Source organism: Rhinolophus ferrumequinum, chromosome 21 (genome assembly GCF_004115265.2).
Source record: "Rhinolophus ferrumequinum isolate MPI-CBG mRhiFer1 chromosome 21, mRhiFer1_v1.p, whole genome shotgun sequence".
NCBI classification, from domain to species: Eukaryota; Metazoa; Chordata; class Mammalia; order Chiroptera; family Rhinolophidae; genus Rhinolophus; species Rhinolophus ferrumequinum.
In genome coordinates, this window is record NC_046304.1 from 1840413 (window position 1) to 1860462 (window position 20050).

The 20050-nt window shown below is 47.3% G+C and overlaps 1 protein-coding gene across 1 annotated transcript in view; it reads right to left on the reverse strand.

Moving 5' to 3' along the window:
• Positions 1–279: 279 nt before the first annotated feature.
• USP22 (ubiquitin specific peptidase 22) overlaps positions 280–20050 on the reverse strand; it is a 47078-nt gene continuing 27307 nt past the window's right edge. The window contains exons 3-13 of the mRNA XM_033090004.1: positions 19084–19197; positions 16811–16912; positions 15929–16098; positions 14419–14566; positions 10599–10704; positions 8966–9124; positions 4477–4603; positions 3517–3608; positions 2684–2746; positions 1901–2050; positions 280–1120 (exon numbers count right to left, since the gene is read on the reverse strand). Of these exons, the coding sequence (XP_032945895.1) occupies positions 1078–1120; positions 1901–2050; positions 2684–2746; positions 3517–3608; positions 4477–4603; positions 8966–9124; positions 10599–10704; positions 14419–14566; positions 15929–16098; positions 16811–16912; positions 19084–19197 (1274 nt within the window). The 3' untranslated portion in view covers positions 280–1077. The remainder of the gene's footprint in view (positions 1121–1900; positions 2051–2683; positions 2747–3516; positions 3609–4476; positions 4604–8965; positions 9125–10598; positions 10705–14418; positions 14567–15928; positions 16099–16810; positions 16913–19083; positions 19198–20050) is intronic.

Here is a 20050-nt window from a genome sequence, read left to right on the forward strand (position 1 = left end):
CAGCTTCAATCCCAGCGACAGGGAAGGCAGGTGGGACAGGAGGCCAAGAAGAAAACAGGAAGGGAAGCAATGAAACCACCGAGAAATGCTTCACGTACTCAAACAATTAACATGATAGAGACAGTGAGCTGCAGCCTGATTTTCCTTTGCTGGTCTGTGAGCTTTCACCAGGACACACATGCTTCCGGGGACGGGGGTGGGGGTGGGGCCGCAGGGGTGCGCACGCAACCGAACAGCACCAAAAGCAAGATTCACTCTCAAGAATAAAGGAAAAACTACCTAGATTTCAATACAAACTCAATAATTCATTCACGTTACTATCATTACATTTATGAAATTCACCATTGTGGACAGAGAGGAAAAGGGAGGGGAATGAGAAAATGCCTATTCCTAGAAAACTGAGGGAGAACACCCAGGCTGATATTTCCACATGCAGTTTGATGCTACGTTATCTGCAGAACAGACGTGCTTGGAAACCCCAGTTAAGTGTCTTCAGTTCCACAGGCTCTGGGGGTGGGGGTGGGGGTGGGTCTTGATATCTGCAGACAAAAGAGAAGCTAAGAGTCCCACACTACACATACTCAATACTTAACCTCACAAAGATACTCGCAAAGTCCTCCTTGCACAGAATCTTTTTCCTCTCTAATGCTTTAATGGACCCATAATTGTAAAATGGGCTGGCGCCTTTTAACTGTCATGCAACGGAACTGAAGCACCAGGGCAAGGCTGCTCCATGCTGTGGGGGGTACCCCCACCCCAACTGCCCACACATCTGCTTGAGGAGCAAAGGAGATACACTCGTGAAACATCTACTTGGCCCCTTCCATGCAGAATACACCCCTCGTGATTTTTTGGTCGTGCAGTTCCTGGAGCCTCCTCCCACCGCAGCACGTGTCCATTCAAAGCCCGGTCCTGGGCACCAGCTGCTGCCGCTTTGGGCCCAGGACGCAGAAGAATCTGTCGCTTTCGGGGCACTTCCGTGTGGGTGGTGGGATCATGATGTTGGGGAGGTCGGGGTTCGTTCTGTGGGGCTTGCCAACTCGTGGCCTTCATTTTCCCGACCAGCTGAGGGTAAGGCTATTCGTATTCCAGGAACTGTTTGTGGTAGAACAGCAGGTATCTGAGTAGGCAAAGAAGAAGCATGGTTGTGTTCGATGTCATAAGAGGTCAGGCAAAACCGCCGCTCCCCAGCCAGAACCCTGGCACCACAGCCATCTGCTCTCTTGGTTGGATGGGTCCTTAGTGAGGTACTGGCAGTGCCCCACCAAATGCCCAAGGCCGAGCCCATCCACCAGGACGGCGTGAATCCTGCCAGTCCTGCCTCCCACACAGCCCCTGAACCCGGCGTCTCCTGTGTGACTGCCACTGCCTGTGTCGGGGCTCGCTGGTAAACCTCCTGTAACAGACTCTGGCGAACCCCTCTGCTCTGACCTCCTCAGCCACAAGGCTGTCCTCCCCAACACAAACTCTTCTACACACACTCCCAAGGGGGCTCCCCCACAGCTCAGAATACACCGTCCAGACGCGCCTCACAGACACATGGCAGGCAGCTCGTCCCTGGGGCTAGGATCCTACTGACCGTCTGAAGACTAAGGATTTGGCGAAGTTAAAGGTGGATGAGAATGTGCCACAAAAGAAAACAATGGGAAAGAAAAGAGGAGCCACGAAAGAACTCGCGTGTCAGCTCACAGTGCAACTGAAACACACGACACCACACCACACCACGTTCCCTGTAATCAGGACTGTCCTGCCACATACTATCTCGGCGCTGGCATCCCGTCCAGAATAAGCCTCCTTACTCCCGCCACCGAACGTGAACCTGCTTGAACGGAACCAAGAGCAGACGCGGCTTTGGATTCCCTGTAATCGAATCGGGGAAACAACCTGCACCCCGACATACCCCTCGCTGTCTAGCACGTCCTCAATGCTGGCCTTGGTGATGATGGCGTCATCACACTTGAACCACTGGTCCTTGTGCTGCCGTATGAAGCTGGTGTAGTGGCCACTCTCCAGGGTCCCTTGGTGGTTAACAACTGCAAACAAGGAGTACCTGGTTTGGGAGGAAAGGAGTGGGGAGAGACAGAGCAGGTAACTCCATTTTGTCACTAGCAGTCAGAAGCCTGCATAGTGAGGCGTAGCTCACTGAGCCCAGGAACCAAAGCTGGTGCATAGAAGGCAGCGAGGAAAGCGCCCGTGTGGCCTCCTCTCAGCTCTCAAGCTCCTTCGCTGGAACCACATTTAGTGGAAGCGATGCGAGCAACTGGTGTTGGGAGACACCGTAACCATTCTCTCTTTTCATTCTTTCTACCACATCAACGGTAAGAAGGACGGCAAAGAAAAGAGCACAGGCCTGTCCAATGCCAGTGAAGGCAGATGCCGGGCTGCCGGACCCTCAGTGACACAGACACCAGGAGACAGGGGTCAGTCTCCTACAACAGGAGGGAGTGTTTATGATAAAGGTGTGAAAAGTCCTTTCCTAACAGAAGGCTTATGTATTCTCAACACAAGATCAGTGGGCAGAAAGAAGGCCGGTGGTCAAAGGAAACGAGCTTTGCCACTGCCCCTCGTAAATGCAGTCGTCTTCCCAGGAATGCAGGCGGGGCCCTCCCTGCAAGTCCCACCAAGAGCCCCAGGCTCCTGATCAGCCCGAGGTGCCCGGGGCACCCCCCAGGGCACCACTTACTTGTTATCATTATTCAGACTATCCGCTGGCTGCTGGTACTGCCCATTCATCCTGCTTTCTTTGCTGTGACAAACAAAAGCAAAGCTCAGCATCATTTAAAATAATGAACCAAACAGACGCACGGATGACAGCACGGACACTGTCTGGACCCGTGCTGCAGATGCTTCCTAGTTCCTCCAACCATCGTTGTCAGGCAGAGACTCCCCAGCCCCACGCCAAGGTAAGGAAACCGAGGCCCAGGCTGCTGGAACGAGCTGCTCAGAGCACAGGTGCTGCACAGTGTGGAGCCAGCCCAGACCTACCTGGCACACCTCCCAGCAGAGAATGGAACCACCCTGGGTCCTTCCAAGGAAACAGACCTGCCAACACTTTCCTTGGTGGCTTAAAGCCACCAAGTTGGTGGTAATTTGTTACAGTGCCCCCCGGAAACTAACATGTGTCCAATATATTAGCAAGTGTCATGTTTTTGGAGGGGAGGATAAATTTTATGGAATGTACAACTGCAAAATCAACTATGTTTATCTGTATCCCAAAATCAGTTCGATCAGCTAAAATACTGTCTTGTCGCTGTGATCCTAACCTGATGAATATCCAGGTCTGAAAGGTGATAAAGGATTGCTTGGGAAAAGCCAAAGCTGAAACAGGACATCTGAGGAAAAACAACTCATTAAACTAAAATGTGTCTGGGGTTAAGGTCAGGTAATAATTCAATTTAAGCAGGTGCAGTTATATCCACGTTCTGTCGACTGCCTCATCGGGGAGCTGGTGCCAATCACTGACCTCACAAAGCCACACCCTCCCGACGACAGACACGGGAACAAACCCTTCCGCACCTGGACGCCATGAAGGGGGTCATGTCCAGCTCCAGGGGGAAGGACACGTACGTGGTAATCTTCCGCCGCAGCTTGGCTGAGTGTTCAAATCGCTGCACAAATGGAGGAGAGAAGGAAGAGGAATGAAGCTGTCACGGGCTTCTCTGTGCACACCCCAAAGTAGGTTTTTCATTCCTTTTCTGATCACCTCCTGGCCATGTCTGGAGCTTACAGATTCAATTAACACAGTAACAATCCCTAGAAATCTAATTTATGGGATTCAAGTCAAGTCTTGAAATGATGTGATTGTTCAAAGTCGTAAGTGTACAAAAAAGAAAATAAACCCAGCGAAGTGCAAGATATAAAAGTAGAGAACAAATACCCATAACCTCTGAAAGCAAAAACAAACATATTGTCTCTTTCATTAGTATGAGACATTCCTCTGACTAGATCAGGGGCCACCAAATCCAGTAAGCAGCTAGGAATGTTTTCTTCTTTTTTTTTCTTTTAACATTTTTAAAGGGTCATAAAAATAAAACAAAGAAGAATATGAAACAGATCATATGGCTGCAAACCCTACGATATTTACTACCTGACCCTTTTACAAGAAAGAGCTTTCTGACCCCTGGACTAGATCACAATGCTAAGCATCTCTGTTTGCTGTTAAGTAAAAGAAAAACTGACATTTTGAGGGAGGATGGAAGAATTTGGGTAAGAGTAGTGAAACCTTACCAACCTCCACCCCCAGAAGAGCAACTCCCGCCCTATTTTCGTTATGAGTCGTCGCTACTGGATCACCACAGGAGACCTCTCAGCAACAGAAGGCGGGGTTACAACCCATTCCCCCTTGTTTCTTTAGCGTTCCTTACAGAGTCACTGCAATTATGAAATGTACCCTGTACACCAAACCCACAGGCTGTACAGCTGTACTAGGGACTAAAAATTGAGTCTGCCACAGAGTTTGTTTCCTGGGAGACTTACTTTGAGATGAAAACAGGCTACAATGGGCAGTTTCTTCATGGTGAGTTGTTTAGTAGACTCCTGGTAGCTATGGCAACCACTGCATTTGATCTTGGCACTGCTTCCCAGGTGCTCTGGTCTGGTAAATCTACAAGGCATTTAAAATATGTATTTTTAAGAAAAAAAGATGGGAGAGATTAAGAGAGGGAAAAGAGTTACTTCATCACTTTCAATAGATTGATTTCCCTACTGAAAATATACATACAGTTAGGGGTGTTTGTAATTTCACAAAGGAAGAAAACCTGAAACTACTTCCTCTACGTTCTCTGCTAATCACTTAAAAAAATATTTATCTTAAATTTTTTTAAATGCGACGTCTGATGAAATACTAATAATTTTCTAACTACTATTAAGACCCAGCAATCAAATTTGTCCCAGAAAAATGAAAGCTCATATTCACACAAAACTGTACACAAATGGTTACAGCAGCTTTACTGTTAAGAGCCCAAACCTGGAAGCAACACAGCTGTCCTTCAAGGGGTGAGGGGTGAAACCAACTGGCACGTGACACCACGGGATACTCGTCAGCAATAAGAAGGAACAGACCATTGATAACCCCACCTGGATGAACCACCAATGGACTGTGATGAGGGAAGAAAGCCAGTCCCCAAAGGTTACACGTCGCATGATTCATGCCTGAGAGGTGGAATCCATGGAAATGGAGAACAGATCGGGGGCTGCCAGGGGTGAGGAGCGGGGGGGGGTGGTGGGCTCCTGCCATGATGGAGGGGCCACAGCTGGTCTGCACCAATGTCACTGTCCTGGCTGTGACACCGGATGTCATTTTACAAGAAGTTACCACTGAGGGAACCTGGGTGACGGATACACGGGCTCGCCATGGATCACTTCTTACACCGCGTGGACACCGCGTGGGAAGCTACAATCATCTCAAAGTTAAAAAGTTTAATTTAAAAAATGAGACATTTGGGAAAATGACAACTTTCTAACGATGAAAACAGGTCATGAGATAGAAATGCTGCACCAGAGAGGTCGGCAAGCATTTCTGGCACAGGTGGTAGCTACCAAAGATAGAAACCCATGAAACACATGTTTCAATATAGTTTATGCCAAACTTTTCAAGTTTAAAGATGAAAAACAAACAGAAAATTCGACTTTTTCACAACCAGGTCTGGAAATCCTTGTTTATCCTTTGGAATTTCTGCCATCTCGCCCCGGGAAGCACGAGGCCCCCCTGCGCAGAGCTGACCGTGCCTGCTCCCAAGGCGGCCAGGAATGAACTGTGAGAACAGTTACATGTCATGCAGGAGGGAGGGTGGAGCAGGCATCCTAGCATGTTCACTGCAACCTGCAAGAACCAGCCCACATGCGACCGGCAAGGTCCAGAGTGAGGGAAATTCTGTGGACAAATGACCAAGGAAAGAACGGGGGTGGGGTGGGGGGGTGGCAGCTGAAGCCTGGATTTAAGGAGACTTAGGAGGTCATTCAACCAAATGTCATGTGTACACCTACTCTGGATCCTGATTTGAATAATCTGTAAAAAACATTACAAGAAAAAACCATCAGGGCAGTTTGACAAGGGCTGGATCCCCGACAGCACTGGGAAGAATGTACGCAGGTATCAGTGAAGACGGGTACACACCGGCGCTGCCACATTACTCCATCACCCAACTTTCCAATTCAAAACACAGTTCTGTTCCACCCCAAGCATACTGCTCAGGGGCCAGCGAGCGCGATGGCTTCCCTAAGGTCTCAGCAAGCTTCCTTCCGGTCTGTGGTGGCAGCAGCAGGAACAAGTCCTCAGGTCGGTGTCCCTAGCAGGCAGAGGACTGTGCACAGAGGAAAAACACTTCATTTTAACTGAAGTCCAATGCCAAGCGCAGCTAAAATGGGGCCTAGGACTCCGGCGTCCCTCAAGCATTCCGAGTTCTGAGCAGGGGACAGATAGTAGAATGCAGGTGCCTGAGGCAACAAACTTCCAAGCTAAAAGGAACACTTCCTTCAAGGAGCCCAAAGGCCCTCCTGCAGTGAGCAGATGGCACAGCCCTGAGACCTGCTCCAGGACCGCCTTTCCGACAGGTTCGAACTTCCTGACGTCTGTTCTGGGGCTTGACAAGTCAGACTGGGGGTGCCGATATTCTAATTACCCTCGAATTGTGATTCACATGCTTTAGCCAATTATATCTGCATTGCTAACTATTATCAATTAAGCCTCTGGCCAATAAGCAGACTACTTCTCATGATGATATACATTTAAAAAAAATTACACCAACGCAGTGCAAAACGATCGGCAGTCAGGTCATCTCTGGATGTTTTCTGACCTTCTATATTCATCCAGAAGTTCCTGATCATTTGTCATTTTTCTTTCCATGTGCAGTGCCCGCCCCCAAATCACTGTCATCTCAGCCAAACTAACTTCCTGCCACGAAAGCTGCTTCAGTACCCCAGAAACATGCCGAACACGTCCCACAACATCAGACATGAAGAGAATTTGACTTCATATTCATGTAGTTATATATACAGGAAGGAACTAGGGGAGGCAAATGGAGCCCAAGTCAAATACCTTCTCGGGCACTTATCCACGCCTCCCGGGCCCCGTGCGGGGTTTCCAAGCTGCCAGGAGCAGGGCCACCTTCCATCCGGGAAGGTGACCACAAGAGCCAGTATTTGCTCTTCCCACCCCAGCAATGCAGGCACCGGCCCAGGCTCGGCCAGCTGCATGCTCCTTATGGGGACTTTGTCCCTGGAATAATTTTTCTGAAGAAGCAGATGGGGGAAACCTTGGTTTTTCAGGAGCGGCACGCTGACTGCACCGGGGCAGCCAGGTAGCGGGGGCTGCATGTTGCTGGGTGTGGGTCCCAGGCCGCCCATCGTCACCCCCTATGCACTGAGCCGGGTTCTGGTATCTTCCCCGCGGATTCTCTGAGCTACCCGATGGCCCCACGTGCTTGAGATCACCAGGGCCAGGGCCTGCCATTTGCAACCTTGCAACAATTCTTACAAGGTAAAGGCAGATCCCGACAGCCGGTCAGTGCCGTGGGGACACACAGTTTGAGGCAGTCTCCTCCTCTGAATGCGTTGTATTTCAGTCCCGATTGAGAAAATACAACACACAAACATAAAAGAGTTGAAACAGCAATGAGGCAACAAAGCTCAAAGGGTACACCACGGGGCCCATACAAAAAGGTGGGAGCACGGAACCCTGAGGGAGGCAACGGACCTCGAGGAGCTTTGCCCTGTTACTAGGGCAGCGTTCTCAGTGCTGCTGAGTCCGTCTCCTCCACAAAGGGCTCCAGGCGCTGCAAACGGTGACAGCGCCCACAAGCCCTGCCGTCCTCACCCTGAGATACCCCAACACCTGGAGGTTCTAGAGCTACAGATCACACGTACCGTAAGTTCCCTCCACCAGCTTTGGAATCTACCCTCAACGTAACCTGAAAGGGACCCTTTGCTGTTGATAAAAACTAGACACAAGCAAACCCCACCTTTTCTCAGCCACTTCCACCCTGACACAGACAGCTTCCCAAGCATTTTAATGTCCCTCGTTACCTGCTTTGTGGGTAAAATTTCAATTTTACTGAAATTTACCATGAAATTTAATTTTGTTGTCAATAGTCTCTTGAAAAAACTCTTTTATTTTTTTGGTTTTGATTATTTATATGCTTGTCTTCCAAATTAAAAGTCTGATACCTCATTTACAACTGGATCTATCAGTGTAACAGAGTAAATTCTTTTTAAAATCTTAAACATGTACTTCTGGGCCGGCTGACTATGCAGCAAGGTAAAAATCAAGAAGCGTATCCGTCTCCATAAGGAATACTTCCACCAAACAAGGACTTGTCTGCAGCGGCCTTGAATTCATGCAAGTAAAAGAAAATAAAGGTCGTAAAACACTACCCTCAATTAAAATAAAGTTTAGGAAGGGTTTCTGGCCCTCACCACAACTGTATGTAACAGCTATGTAAATACACTTTATAACAACTGCATCCTAAACCTAATCACTTCTCTAAATCAATGTTGTAGCAAATGCACAGATGTAAACACAAGTGTAAGGGCACCCAGCACATCACAGCTATGTTTTCATCACCTGCAGCAGGAGAGGCCAGCTCTTTTAGTGCCGTCTCTGGCATACGTTATTAGGCACAAAAGGTGAGGGAGCTTCAATTTTTGCTCTCTGTTAATTTACATGGGGGATGGGGTGGAATAGTAGCTGTGATACAGACATCCTTCAGCACAGAGCTGGGGAACGGAATAGCTAGTCAGCTTGCAAAAATGTGACAAACCAGTCAGAGCCACTGGCCACCACTGTAGCTATCAGTAGGTTGTTGTATTTTTTCTCATGTCCTACACAGGACCTATTGGGACCCTGGGTGGTCCTGAATTTATTAGGGCTTCACTCTGATCAATCACTGCTCTGAACAGCCTAAGGCAAGGAGAGGCCAACGCCGACAAGACTTTTACTTTTCTACAAAAGTGCTGGCAGGTTTCTCACCTTCTCAAGCAGTCCGTAAGCGTAGTGGTTCCTGATACGTGGCTTTCCCCGTTGACCACGCTGCCCTCACTCCCTGGGCTCAGGGGCCAGAACGGGGTGGAAGAGCCAGGCAGATCTAAACTGATGTCCCAGAAGGGGTCTATTGTGGTGGAGACTCCACTAGAAGCAAAAGACAGAAACACAGGAGAATTGACAACCACACACAGCTTCTGAGGTGCCACCTTGTGAGTGTATCTCAACCTTCTTTCACAGCTCTGCCCTTTTATCCAAATGACATCCCAGCTCAGAAAAAGATACGCTCACACCCAACACATGCTGGGCTCTCGAGGCCCCAGGGAGGGGCGGTGTAAACCACGTCAGGCAAAGGCTGCTCCATAGGCCATGGTTTACACACCCGGAAGATCAGCACCATCATTTCGGGCCTTTTTTCGGGGCCCCGTGTCCAGAGGTTCTGAATCAATGGATTTACCTCAGCAGCATCTGGGAACCGGAACTGCTGAGCCCACGTCATCACCTAGACCCCTCGGCATAGTTCACATACTGAGTGCCCCCCCTCGGGGCACAGAGCCCGAGCTGAACAGCAGCATTCTGTAGCTAACGAAGCCAGTTCTGTCTGGGAGATTTATTCTAAAATATACAAACAGGAAATTCCCAGAGTGGGACATTTACTACAGAAATTTCCACAGGATGTAAACCTGAGACAATCTCCTGCTGAGGGAGTTCAGCAGTCCAGGGCCAACAAGGCAGTTATTTAAAGCCATGGTCTAAACTGCTTAGAGCGACGGCCCATGACGATACGTGCTACCTAACAGAAAACTCATTTATGACCCAGGCAAACTGACTCTTTTCCAATGCCTGGTGTATCCTACAAAATGACAAATGGTAACCCATTATAGGTTCTGAAATGTCAGTGGATCATGACCAGGGTTTTTTTAAAAAGTTGCAGTGAAATAAAAACCAAGGGAGTGCACTGAGGGTGAATGACAGGGTTCCTCTCACCTCCCCACCAATATACTCTCCTCCTGGTAAGGAAAGCTTTGGGCTCTATGCGCAGAACAGAAACCTGTGAAGAATTTAGGGACACTACTTTGAAGAAAATGGAAAGGAATCTGTGAAATAATTCAAACTGACACACTTTGGAATACGTCTGTCCAGTATCTGAAGGGGCTCATTATTTGGCTCCTGGTGGCAGGGGCCCTCAGGAAAGCAAGCACATGGCAGGGAGCTTCAAAGCACTGCTGGGTGTGGGCAGAGACAGAGGCCTCACAACCCGTGGGGACACTGCCCCAGTGACCTTCACATCAGGGTGACCTGTTCTTTTTTCTTGTTTTTTCCATTGGAGCTATTTTATCCCAACACACGCCAACAGCTGTTTAAACAGAACTGCTTCCCATCTGGCTGTGCTGCAGATGCCCCACTGTGAGACTCAGTCTACTGACACGTCATGAAGAAGGCGTGACTAAATGTCATGCTCCCAGCATCTAAAAATTCTAAAATCTTCTCAGAACACAGCAGTCTGCTGACAGGCCGCACCCAGGAGTCCGTCTCTCTGACAGAACCCGGGGTCCCTCATTATGGTCTGGCTAGCATGGCCCAGAAGGCACTCGGTGTCCCACCGGAAGCCCCCACTTACTGGCAGACCTGGCAGGTGACGTCCGACTGCAGCCCGCCCGTGAAGATCTGGTCGATGATGCAGTTGCAGTGGTTGGGGTTGTTGGCCTTCTTCCCGTTATCATCACCTGGGGAGACCAGAGCTCTGTGATGCCCAACTGCGCCCACCCTCACCCTCCAACGTCAGCAAGTTTCCAAGAGCCACAGACCCCAGCCTGAGGCCGTTCACCCACAGAGGCATCATGGAAGCTGAGATGTCCACACTCGCACTAATCATTCAAACAACACACTTGGCGGGGAAAGTGAGGATGACCCAGCCAATTTGCCTTATCTTCTATTTTCTTCTTCTCCACTCCCTAAGAAGATCTCCTTAGCTTCTATCTTGGCACCAAAAGGTATCAAATGCTCAGTAAATGGGAAAAGTTACTGATTCCTTTTGCATTTACAGAATAACTGAATAAGTATTTTCTAGTGAGGTGGCCCGACATATGAGGTGTGATCAAACGATATGGTGAATGTTTAAATAAAAAAAAAATTATTACAGTAAAAGACACACTGCCATCAATTCCCCTCAAAACACTCCCCCTCGCTTTGAACACATCTATCCCATCATTCTTGCCACTTTCTGAAGCAGTTCTGGAAGTCCTCCTTCGTGTGTTGAGTTGCACTGTCGTGGCTGCCTCCATGTCCTGAATCGATTCAAAATGTTTACCTTTCATGGCCATTTTGACTTTGGGGGAGAACCAGAAGTCACACGGTGCCAGATCCGGGGGATAAGGTAGGTGAGGACACATGGTAATATTTTTGACAGAAATTGCCGTACCAGAGCAATGTGTGACACAAAGCCGTTCCGTTGTGATCACAAAATACAGTGAATGCTGCTGCCGAGTGTCACCCAACAGAAAGGCAGGGATCCTCAATAGGGGAAGCGGTGCATCGAACATTACTAACAGTGCGTGACAAGTTTTAGCTTGTTCCGTGCAGTCAGTTGGGTGTGAACTACGGTTGAGAGAAGAATGTTTTAAAGTGTGCTGTAAATCCTCCTCCATCATGACAATGCTCCATGTCACACATCGCTTCTGGTGCGGAAATTTCTGTCAAATAAAAACATTACAGTGTGTTCTCATGCACCTTATTCACAGATCTGGCCCCATGCGACTTCTGGTTCTCCCCCAAAGTCAAAATGCTTCAGGACATCGAGGCAGCCACGATAGCGCAACTAAGACACTCACGAAAGAGGACTTCCAGAACCGCTTCAGAAAGTGACAAGAGTGCTGGGGTAAGTGTGTTAGAAGTGACAGGCAGTATTTTGAGGGAATTAATGCAATGTGCCTTTTACTGTAATAAATTTTGTTTTATTTAAACATTCATCATATTGTTTGACCACACCTCATATTATGGGTTGAATACTTCCAGGGAAGCCTCTACTTGCACTCCCAGGACTAAATGAGTCCTTACTTCAGAAAGCATCCCTGCAGGACTCCCGCTTGTCTATTTTTCTCATCAGTTCCCACATTCTGGAACTTCAGGAACTGCTGTTTTCCAGTCAGTTGTATCTAGATAAGTATAGTTTCCATCCTTCGTAGTTCAATACAGGTATTGTTTACGGTTGACCCTTGAACAATGTGGGTTAGAACTGTGCAGATTCACTTATATGCAGATTTTTTTCAATTGACCTCACAGTTCAAACCCACACTGTTCAAGGGTCAACTGTAACTGACGGTTAGCAACCCCAGTATATGGAGGGCAGACTTTAGTTATACCCAGAATTTTGACTGTCAAGGTGGTCGGTGCCCCCAAGTTATTCTAGGGTCAACTGTATAAATAATTTGTGTGTACCTATGTGAATATAAAACTTATACGGTGAAACAAACATAATACATATTCATATATATCCTATATACATTCTATAAAACTGTCGTTCAAGTAGACATGGGAATAGAATGTGTGCGCCCACCTGTATATAAATTATATATCAAAAAAGTTAAATTATGACACAGGAATAAAGGGTGGCCACAGTCTTCTGACAGCAGTTGCTTAGAGAGATTAGGGAGAAAATGCTACCCAGAAGGATCTCAAATTCATTTGTGGGACAAGAATGTTAGGATACAAGAAAATACATAAAGGAAGACGCAAAGAAAAATAAGCCGCAAGATACCTGAGGATCCGTATCTTTGATGTTCACGTACAAGAACATGTACGCAGGTGCACAGTGGGCCTGGCTAAGCGGCCTCCCCCATGTGCTGTGAACTAGCGACCCTGATGATTTCAGGATTCAGAAAAATGCCGGTGACTGTGTTTCTAAGAAGAGCCTTACATTTTTTCCCAGACATTTCAAAAGGAATTATGTCAAAGAATAGATCACAATGGTTTCTTCATTTTTTCTGTCATATGAACATTTTAACAGCAATGCATTTTCAAACCGAGGTCTCTTAATTATTCTCAAGTGCTTGGAGTAACAACTTAATAATCTCTAACATGGCTCTTTTCTGTTTGTATGTTATACTTTATACTAGAAAATTAAACCTTACCTAAGCTGTTAGGCAACTTTTATTTGATTCCCAGGGCAAATATTGAAAGGATCATGTGTATGTTTTCATGAGAAAGAAATTTAGGTACAAAAAAAGCTAGAGCCCAAAGCCATGACAGTTGATCAGAACAAGCTGATTCATCTCACGTTTGGCGTGTCTCTGAGCTGTAACCTCAGATTCCACAGGGCATTTGTGAGCAGCTCAATGACCCGGGACACTGAAAGGCAGCAGCATGAAGGCCGTTCAACAAAGTGACCTGGAGAAACAGGACTTTGTTCTTGAAGGACCCCCATGCAAGGGAAAAGCGGCCAGGAGGAAATCACCCTTGACTAGCTGCACCAGCCTAGAGGCCACAGGTAAGCAGGTAACTTGTTACCTGAGCACGCTTCACCTACACTTGAGTGTGCTCTCCGAACCAGTGGCATCGCCTAGGAACTCCTTAGGAACGACAAATCCTGAGCTCACTTCAGAGCCACCCAACAGAAAGGCCAACTGTGTGCTTTAAGGAGCCGTCCAGGTGATTCTGAGCCACACTCAGCCCTCAGCTGATACCTGTCAGTTATACTTCAGCACAGGGCCTTCAGACTGCGAGCCCCACACGGGGCAGGGCCGGGGAGGAGCCCACCGTGCCTGCTGCTCAGTCCTCGGCTCCTGCCTCCAAGTCCTAGGAGCTGCTGCCCGCGGCCCCTCTGCTAGACCATCTAAACCCACACGCATCGGAGAAGCCTATGCGATGGGAGGAGTCGAGTTCCAGGGAGATCGTGAGAGAGACTTGAAAATAAAAGGCCCTTGGTTGGACAATGAACCTGCCTTAGGGCCAGGGAAGTACTGGCAAGTGTGCAGGTTCAGCTCTGCGATCCTAGTCGCTCTGGCTGCTCCAGAGCAACGATGGTCTTTTGGAGATTCCCCAGGGAAGGGAGATGGTTAGGCTGTGTGCAGAGCACATTCAGAAGCTTCTGGCCTGACACAGCCATGACCACCGGGAGGAGCTGCAGGTGAGTGAGGCCCTCACACCTCAGGACTCAAGGCAGAGGCCCATCAAGGACAGAGAGCTCACTGTTCACTATTACGGGCTGTTCCACTCCCGGAACAGTCAGAGAACACTAGAAACTGTTGCCCACTCGTAAGAACAAACCATGAAGAACCCAAGATAATTACAGTGTTTATCTTACTAGGGAAAACCTACGATTATAACACAGCCCCAGTGCAGTTGTCAGGCGTGCACACACCTGGCCCCCCCTTACCGCCCAACCCTCCCTATCCCCCCCCCCCCCCACCGTCCGACATGCGCGCCGAGGTGCAGGCGCACACCTTTGCAGTGCCGGTGCAGGACGTCCAGGGCTGCAATGAGGAACTCGTGGGCATCCTGCTGTTCATAGCCTGCGAGGTGCCGGGCGTGAGTCCACACCAGGTGCAGCAACTTGTACGGGATGTGGGGGGACCGGTGCCCAGAGTAAAACTGCTCAGAGAGAAGGCAAACGAAATCACTTGTCAAGACGAAATGCTACACGCTGAACACAAAGACACACGAGAAAAAGTTTACCAGCTGCCTCGAATTTGGACTCATTGGGCTGCGTCTGCAAGTCATCTTCTCCCTTCCCACTATCTAGTTTTCTATGCTGGGCTTACAGGATGAATCATGACATGCGTCTGTCAAGAGAAACAGATCTCTACGCTACAAGGTGAAGTCTACTCTTTGTAAGTTATACGTTAATATACCCAAACCTATTTGAATCTATCACCCAATAGTGCCCAGTGAAAATGGCTGAAATCCATGCATGGAAGTGACACATCCACCCATTGGTTTTTCAATTGCACCTGCCTTTTTCCTTTAGGCTCAACGATTTTATTGAGCTTGCTCACTGCTGCAACCCCAGTAGTTCCTAGCTTGCTGTGGGTATGAAGGAAATGGGTCAGGCTAGACCAGAGGTCAGAAAACATTTTCTGAAAAGGGCCAGGTAGTCAGTGATTCTGGCTCTGCAGGCCAGGTGGGCTCTGTCGCAGTTGCTCAACCAGGCCTCGCCTCCCCCACGTCAGTGCGAAAACAGCCAGTGCCCGACGTGTGGGACAATGGGCGTGCATGACTGCCAGCAAAGGTCATCACTAGGACAGACCAGGCCGAGTCTGCGGGCTCCTGTACTGACACCTCACGTATGTGCAGACCTCTCAGCAACCTACGGGGCAGGTAGCAGCCCCATTCTGTGGTAGGGATGGCTGAGCTGCTTCAGCTCTGAGAGGCTTTTTTGAGGTCACCGAGCTGAGTGCAGAGAGTCCAGCCCAAGGCTCCCTGAGCTGTCAGCACTGGTTAGGACAGCCACGGACAGGACAGACACGAGTGTAGCCTACAGCCCATCCAGGGGAGAACCTGATGCTCAGGACAGATGGTCACAGAGACAGACGTGTGAAGCACTCAGCGGTCGAGCAACAGAAAGGAAGATCCACACTCCTTGGGAACACACAGGGAAGTGGGCCATGTGCATCCACACACCCAGTGACTGCGGAGAGCGGACAACAGGGGAGGCCGAACCCCACAGTATTCATGAACACTGCCCACCAGCTCTGCCACTCCCTAAGGGCTCTTTCTCATCCTCCACGTCACTTGTATGCCTCGAAAAATAATGCCAATAGTCCTCTAACGGTTCCTTTTGGAAAAAATGTGTTTCTTCCATAATAAATGTACATAATACATCTTTACTCACTATATAAGGTTTTAGAAATTTGCCCTCCTTTATCATGTTGTAGTCAACCTATTTTTTTACAAAGGGGGGAGAAGCAAACATAGTTCCAGAAATGTTACACCGCAGAAGTCAACAGTGCTTACCTCCTGAAAAAGGGATGACATCTCACAGACCAGACAGGAGCTGGGGCTCTGCATTTCACACCTGTGCCTATCAGAGAGGAAGAAGTCTCGCAGAAGTGGCGTGTGGGTGAGCGCCTGGACGATGCAGTTCATGAAGCATGTGTTTCCGAGGTTGATGAGCCCTCGCAGACCTGGGAAGCAGGCAGACAGGAGAGCGGGGGTGACCCGAGCACTGACCTACAGGTACTACTGAACCCCAACGGAATCACAATGGTTCCTCTACATTTATGTGTCCATTTTCTTTTTATTCATTCATTCAAGAAGAAAAAAGAAGAAACATAATGCCGTCCTGATTTTTACGCCGCTTTTCCATAAATGGCACTGAGGAATGTTCATCACCACCACCCCTCCCCCCTGGTCCCACACTTCAGCCATTGTTAAATTTTGATAAAATGACCCAAAGATATTCTTTAACAACAGGCAACAGGACAGGTCAGAATGCAGCATCTCTAACAAACAAAAATAGCTTTTAAAAAGTTTTTAAAATGTCTTTCTTCAAGTCTTGGGAAACCCAGAGAACAGGCTCACACATATATTTCGCTCCCTAAAGATTACTGTACGCAGCTTCTACCTGGTGAGAATAAACTTGAGCCTTTTTACACAAGTGGACTCTACGGGACAGGGACTATTTCCACCCATCACTGCACCCCAAGCCTATCGCAGGTCCCCACAGAGAAGAGGAGCTCGAGAAGTGGCTGGTAAGCAAATGGATGAATGAGTTATTCAGGGGCTTAAGAGTACTATGTTAGGAAACCTACATTTTGACATCTACTAATTTTAAACCCTGAGAAATAAACCTAACCAGGAAACAGACCACAACTCCGAGCACTGCCACCCACCTACCTATGGTGCAGTTAGAGGTGATCTTTCGTCTTTTGGGGTTGTGTTTCAGCAGTTCAAGCTCCCGTTTGGTTGGTTCCCAAGTTGAAAACTTCTCTCCAACGCCTAAGAAAATGAAAGACAATTCCAGGTGCTGTTAGCTAAATTTTCAACAAGTGAGTTTATAAATGAAAATGGTGGTGATATACTACTTATCAGGTTGTATTTCAAAGAAGGACATCTGTAACACTAGGTCTTTCTAAAACCCTATTATGCTGTGACAGGCTAACGGAACACTTACAGGAATTCCCTTTAGAGAATGTGCTGTGAATAAGCTGTTTCCTGCAATAAGGAAAGCAGTACCTCCAATTAAAGCTACCCTGACGTTAATGCCAAGATGGCTGTTTTCTCACAGCCTCTGATCCTTGAGGAGAGAGACTGTGGCATCAGCACCAATGGGAAGTACTTGGCAACTTAGACGAAGCATTCTCTGGTGACTGAGTAAAGCTGACAGATAGAAAACGCATTTTTTTAAAATTCATTCTGAAAAATGTATCTTGTTGAGCAGCTGTACCCATAAGAGATTTAAACCAGAGACAATAAGGCTATAAATGCAATTACTGTCACATTTCATCCTAACACACACCCTATTCACTCTGAAGTACTCGTTCCATGTTACCTAAAATTTCTGCATCTTTCAATCAACTTTAATAGACTAGCATCTCACTGACAGGTGGAACTGCAGAAAGATTTTAGAAGAATTCTACTTGACTCTGGCACACACATTTCTTAGCCTTGCGGCTTAGTGTTCTGTACAAAGGAACCGTATACTCAGATCAACGTTACTAAATTTTTGAGGGGGAAAAGAATATGAAGTTGAAGTCCAAGTGGTTGTTTTCCAGAAAAGATTTGTTAAACACAAACAGTTCTCATCACTGAGAGTAACTGTTTCTATTCTTCCTTTCTCAAAAAAAAAAAAAAAAAAAAAAGGCATTGTTTTTAAAGCAGAACAATTAAGGCAAAAATATGTAAAACAGATGCTTGGTTCTATGTTCTCTTTGTAAACAGCGATGGTTCTGCCAGTTGAGAGACGCTCTGCAGTCGCATGGGAGAAGCTACACCTATCACTGTCATAACAGCATGAGCATATGTGGAAATGAACTAAAAAAAAAGGAAAACAAATCAGGGAAGCCAAAAAGAACTAAGTGAACGCTAAGGAAAGGGGCTGCACAATGTTTGTGTATACCGGACCATGTCCCGATGAAGGCAGCATGTGTGTGGAAGTGACAACAAATAAGAAGCCGCAATGGTCCATGGCCACTGGGGCACTACGCAGGAGAGGGAAAGCCTAACCTTTTCACTGCATTAACTGATTTCAAATTTGTTCTCCAAAATGTGTCAAAAATAATTACACTTTCTCTATTTTTCAGTAAATACAGTTAAGGTGCTACATGTTATTAAAATAAATGATTCAAGTATAAAAATTTCCTATTGTTCTTCATTCTTGAAAAACACAAAAATATAGAAAAATGTACACTGCTTTCCGAAACTTCCTTTGTGGACCACTGAGCTCGTGGGGTCAAGGTGACGCCGCAGTCAGCGGCGTGGGAATCTCATTCGACTACAGACGAACGTCACAGTGAAAGTGCTAAACTAGGGTGCTGAAGGGGTACTTCGTTCTGTTGACACAGATCAAACATAACCCAAACAGGTAAGAGCTTTATAAGAAATTCTACAATAATGTAATCAGAAAAGTCTGCCTTCCTGGAAGGAACCAGGTACATTTTAAATATTTTTTTATATTTAATTTTTTAATATTTAACATTTTTAATATTACTGAGGAGAGTCGGTTTTCTGGAACACTGGAGGGCTCAGGGCAAACTACTCTTCAGGGACTAGATGGGGACGCGGCCTTGCTGCTGCTGCACCTACGAGTAAGCCCTTACATGGGAGAATTAAGAGCTGGGCATCATCTCTCCCCCAGCAGAGCTGCTCACAGCAGCCATGGCCGGTGGGAGACGAGCGGCAGAGGCCGCTCCGGGAAGCTGTGGGCAGCAATGGGCCTTTGTACCTGCACGGCTAGTCCTCCAACCTGCCTGTCCTGGAACCTAGGCTGGCTCCACAGGGAGCCTACAGGAGGGAACCAGCAGGACTGTAGGGGGCTCTTCCCCTACCTCCCTCCACTGACTCTCTCCCTAGATATTGATCTTTCTTTTGGTGAGTTTTATGCTTGACAAACATGAGGAAATGCACGACTAAGAAACAAATCAGGCACGTCAATCTAGGCAAAACCAAACCTTGCATTTTCCAAGCTTTCCGTTGTTCCTCTTTGGCAATGATTTCCATGTCTCTGTCGTATATGTAGTCCTGACACAAAAAGCAGTAGATACCTCCATACATAAGCTCTATGGCTAAAGAGACAAAGGAGGGAAGAGAGACAAAATGTAATTAAAAACGAAAAGGTAATGCTGAAAACACAAATTAGACATGTAAGTTTTTAAGACGTTGGACTGTTTGTACCGTTTCTCTTCTCTCAAATTACAGAACCCTGTAATTACAAAAGGGTTTCCTCCCTCTTCAGACAGTGTATCCTAAACACAAGAGGTATGTATCTTTTCTCTGGAAGCTCACACCAAAGGCTGAGGAATCTGAGTGAAAACGAGGTGCCGCATCCCTATTTTACAAAAGACCCAACAAGTATCAGGGATGCTCGGCCTTTGAAAGAGCGACACTTAGAACAAGGGGAAACTTTCACTGAGTAAGATCCGTCCATCGGGATTCTTGGCCTGCCGTACAGTTAACTATGTTTTACTACATCTACAATTCCTGGGACTGTTACAAGAAAGGAATGCAGTAGTTACTTGCCTACTCTTTCTGTAAGAACAGCAGGAAATTATCGTCTGACCAGATAACCTTGACTTCTTGATCCAGACTGCCTGCTGTCCACCTGTGAGTGGGTCCTACATACTTTCTCAGCTGCATCATCTATAAAATAGGGGTGACAGCTGGCTCCTAATTACTTCATTATAAAGATAAACAAGATAAAGTCCTTTGAGCAATGGAAGAAAGGCACTATCTCAATCCAATAACTAAAAGGAATTTTTTGGGCTTAGAAATCACCAAGCATTATCAGATGTTTGAGAGGCAACGCAGCACAAAGGAAACAGCACGAACTTAGAATAAGTGATATTAATCCCAGCTCTGCCACTTGGTAGTTATGTACCTTTGATAAATTACTTCCTTTGAGCCTCAGTTTCCCTTTTG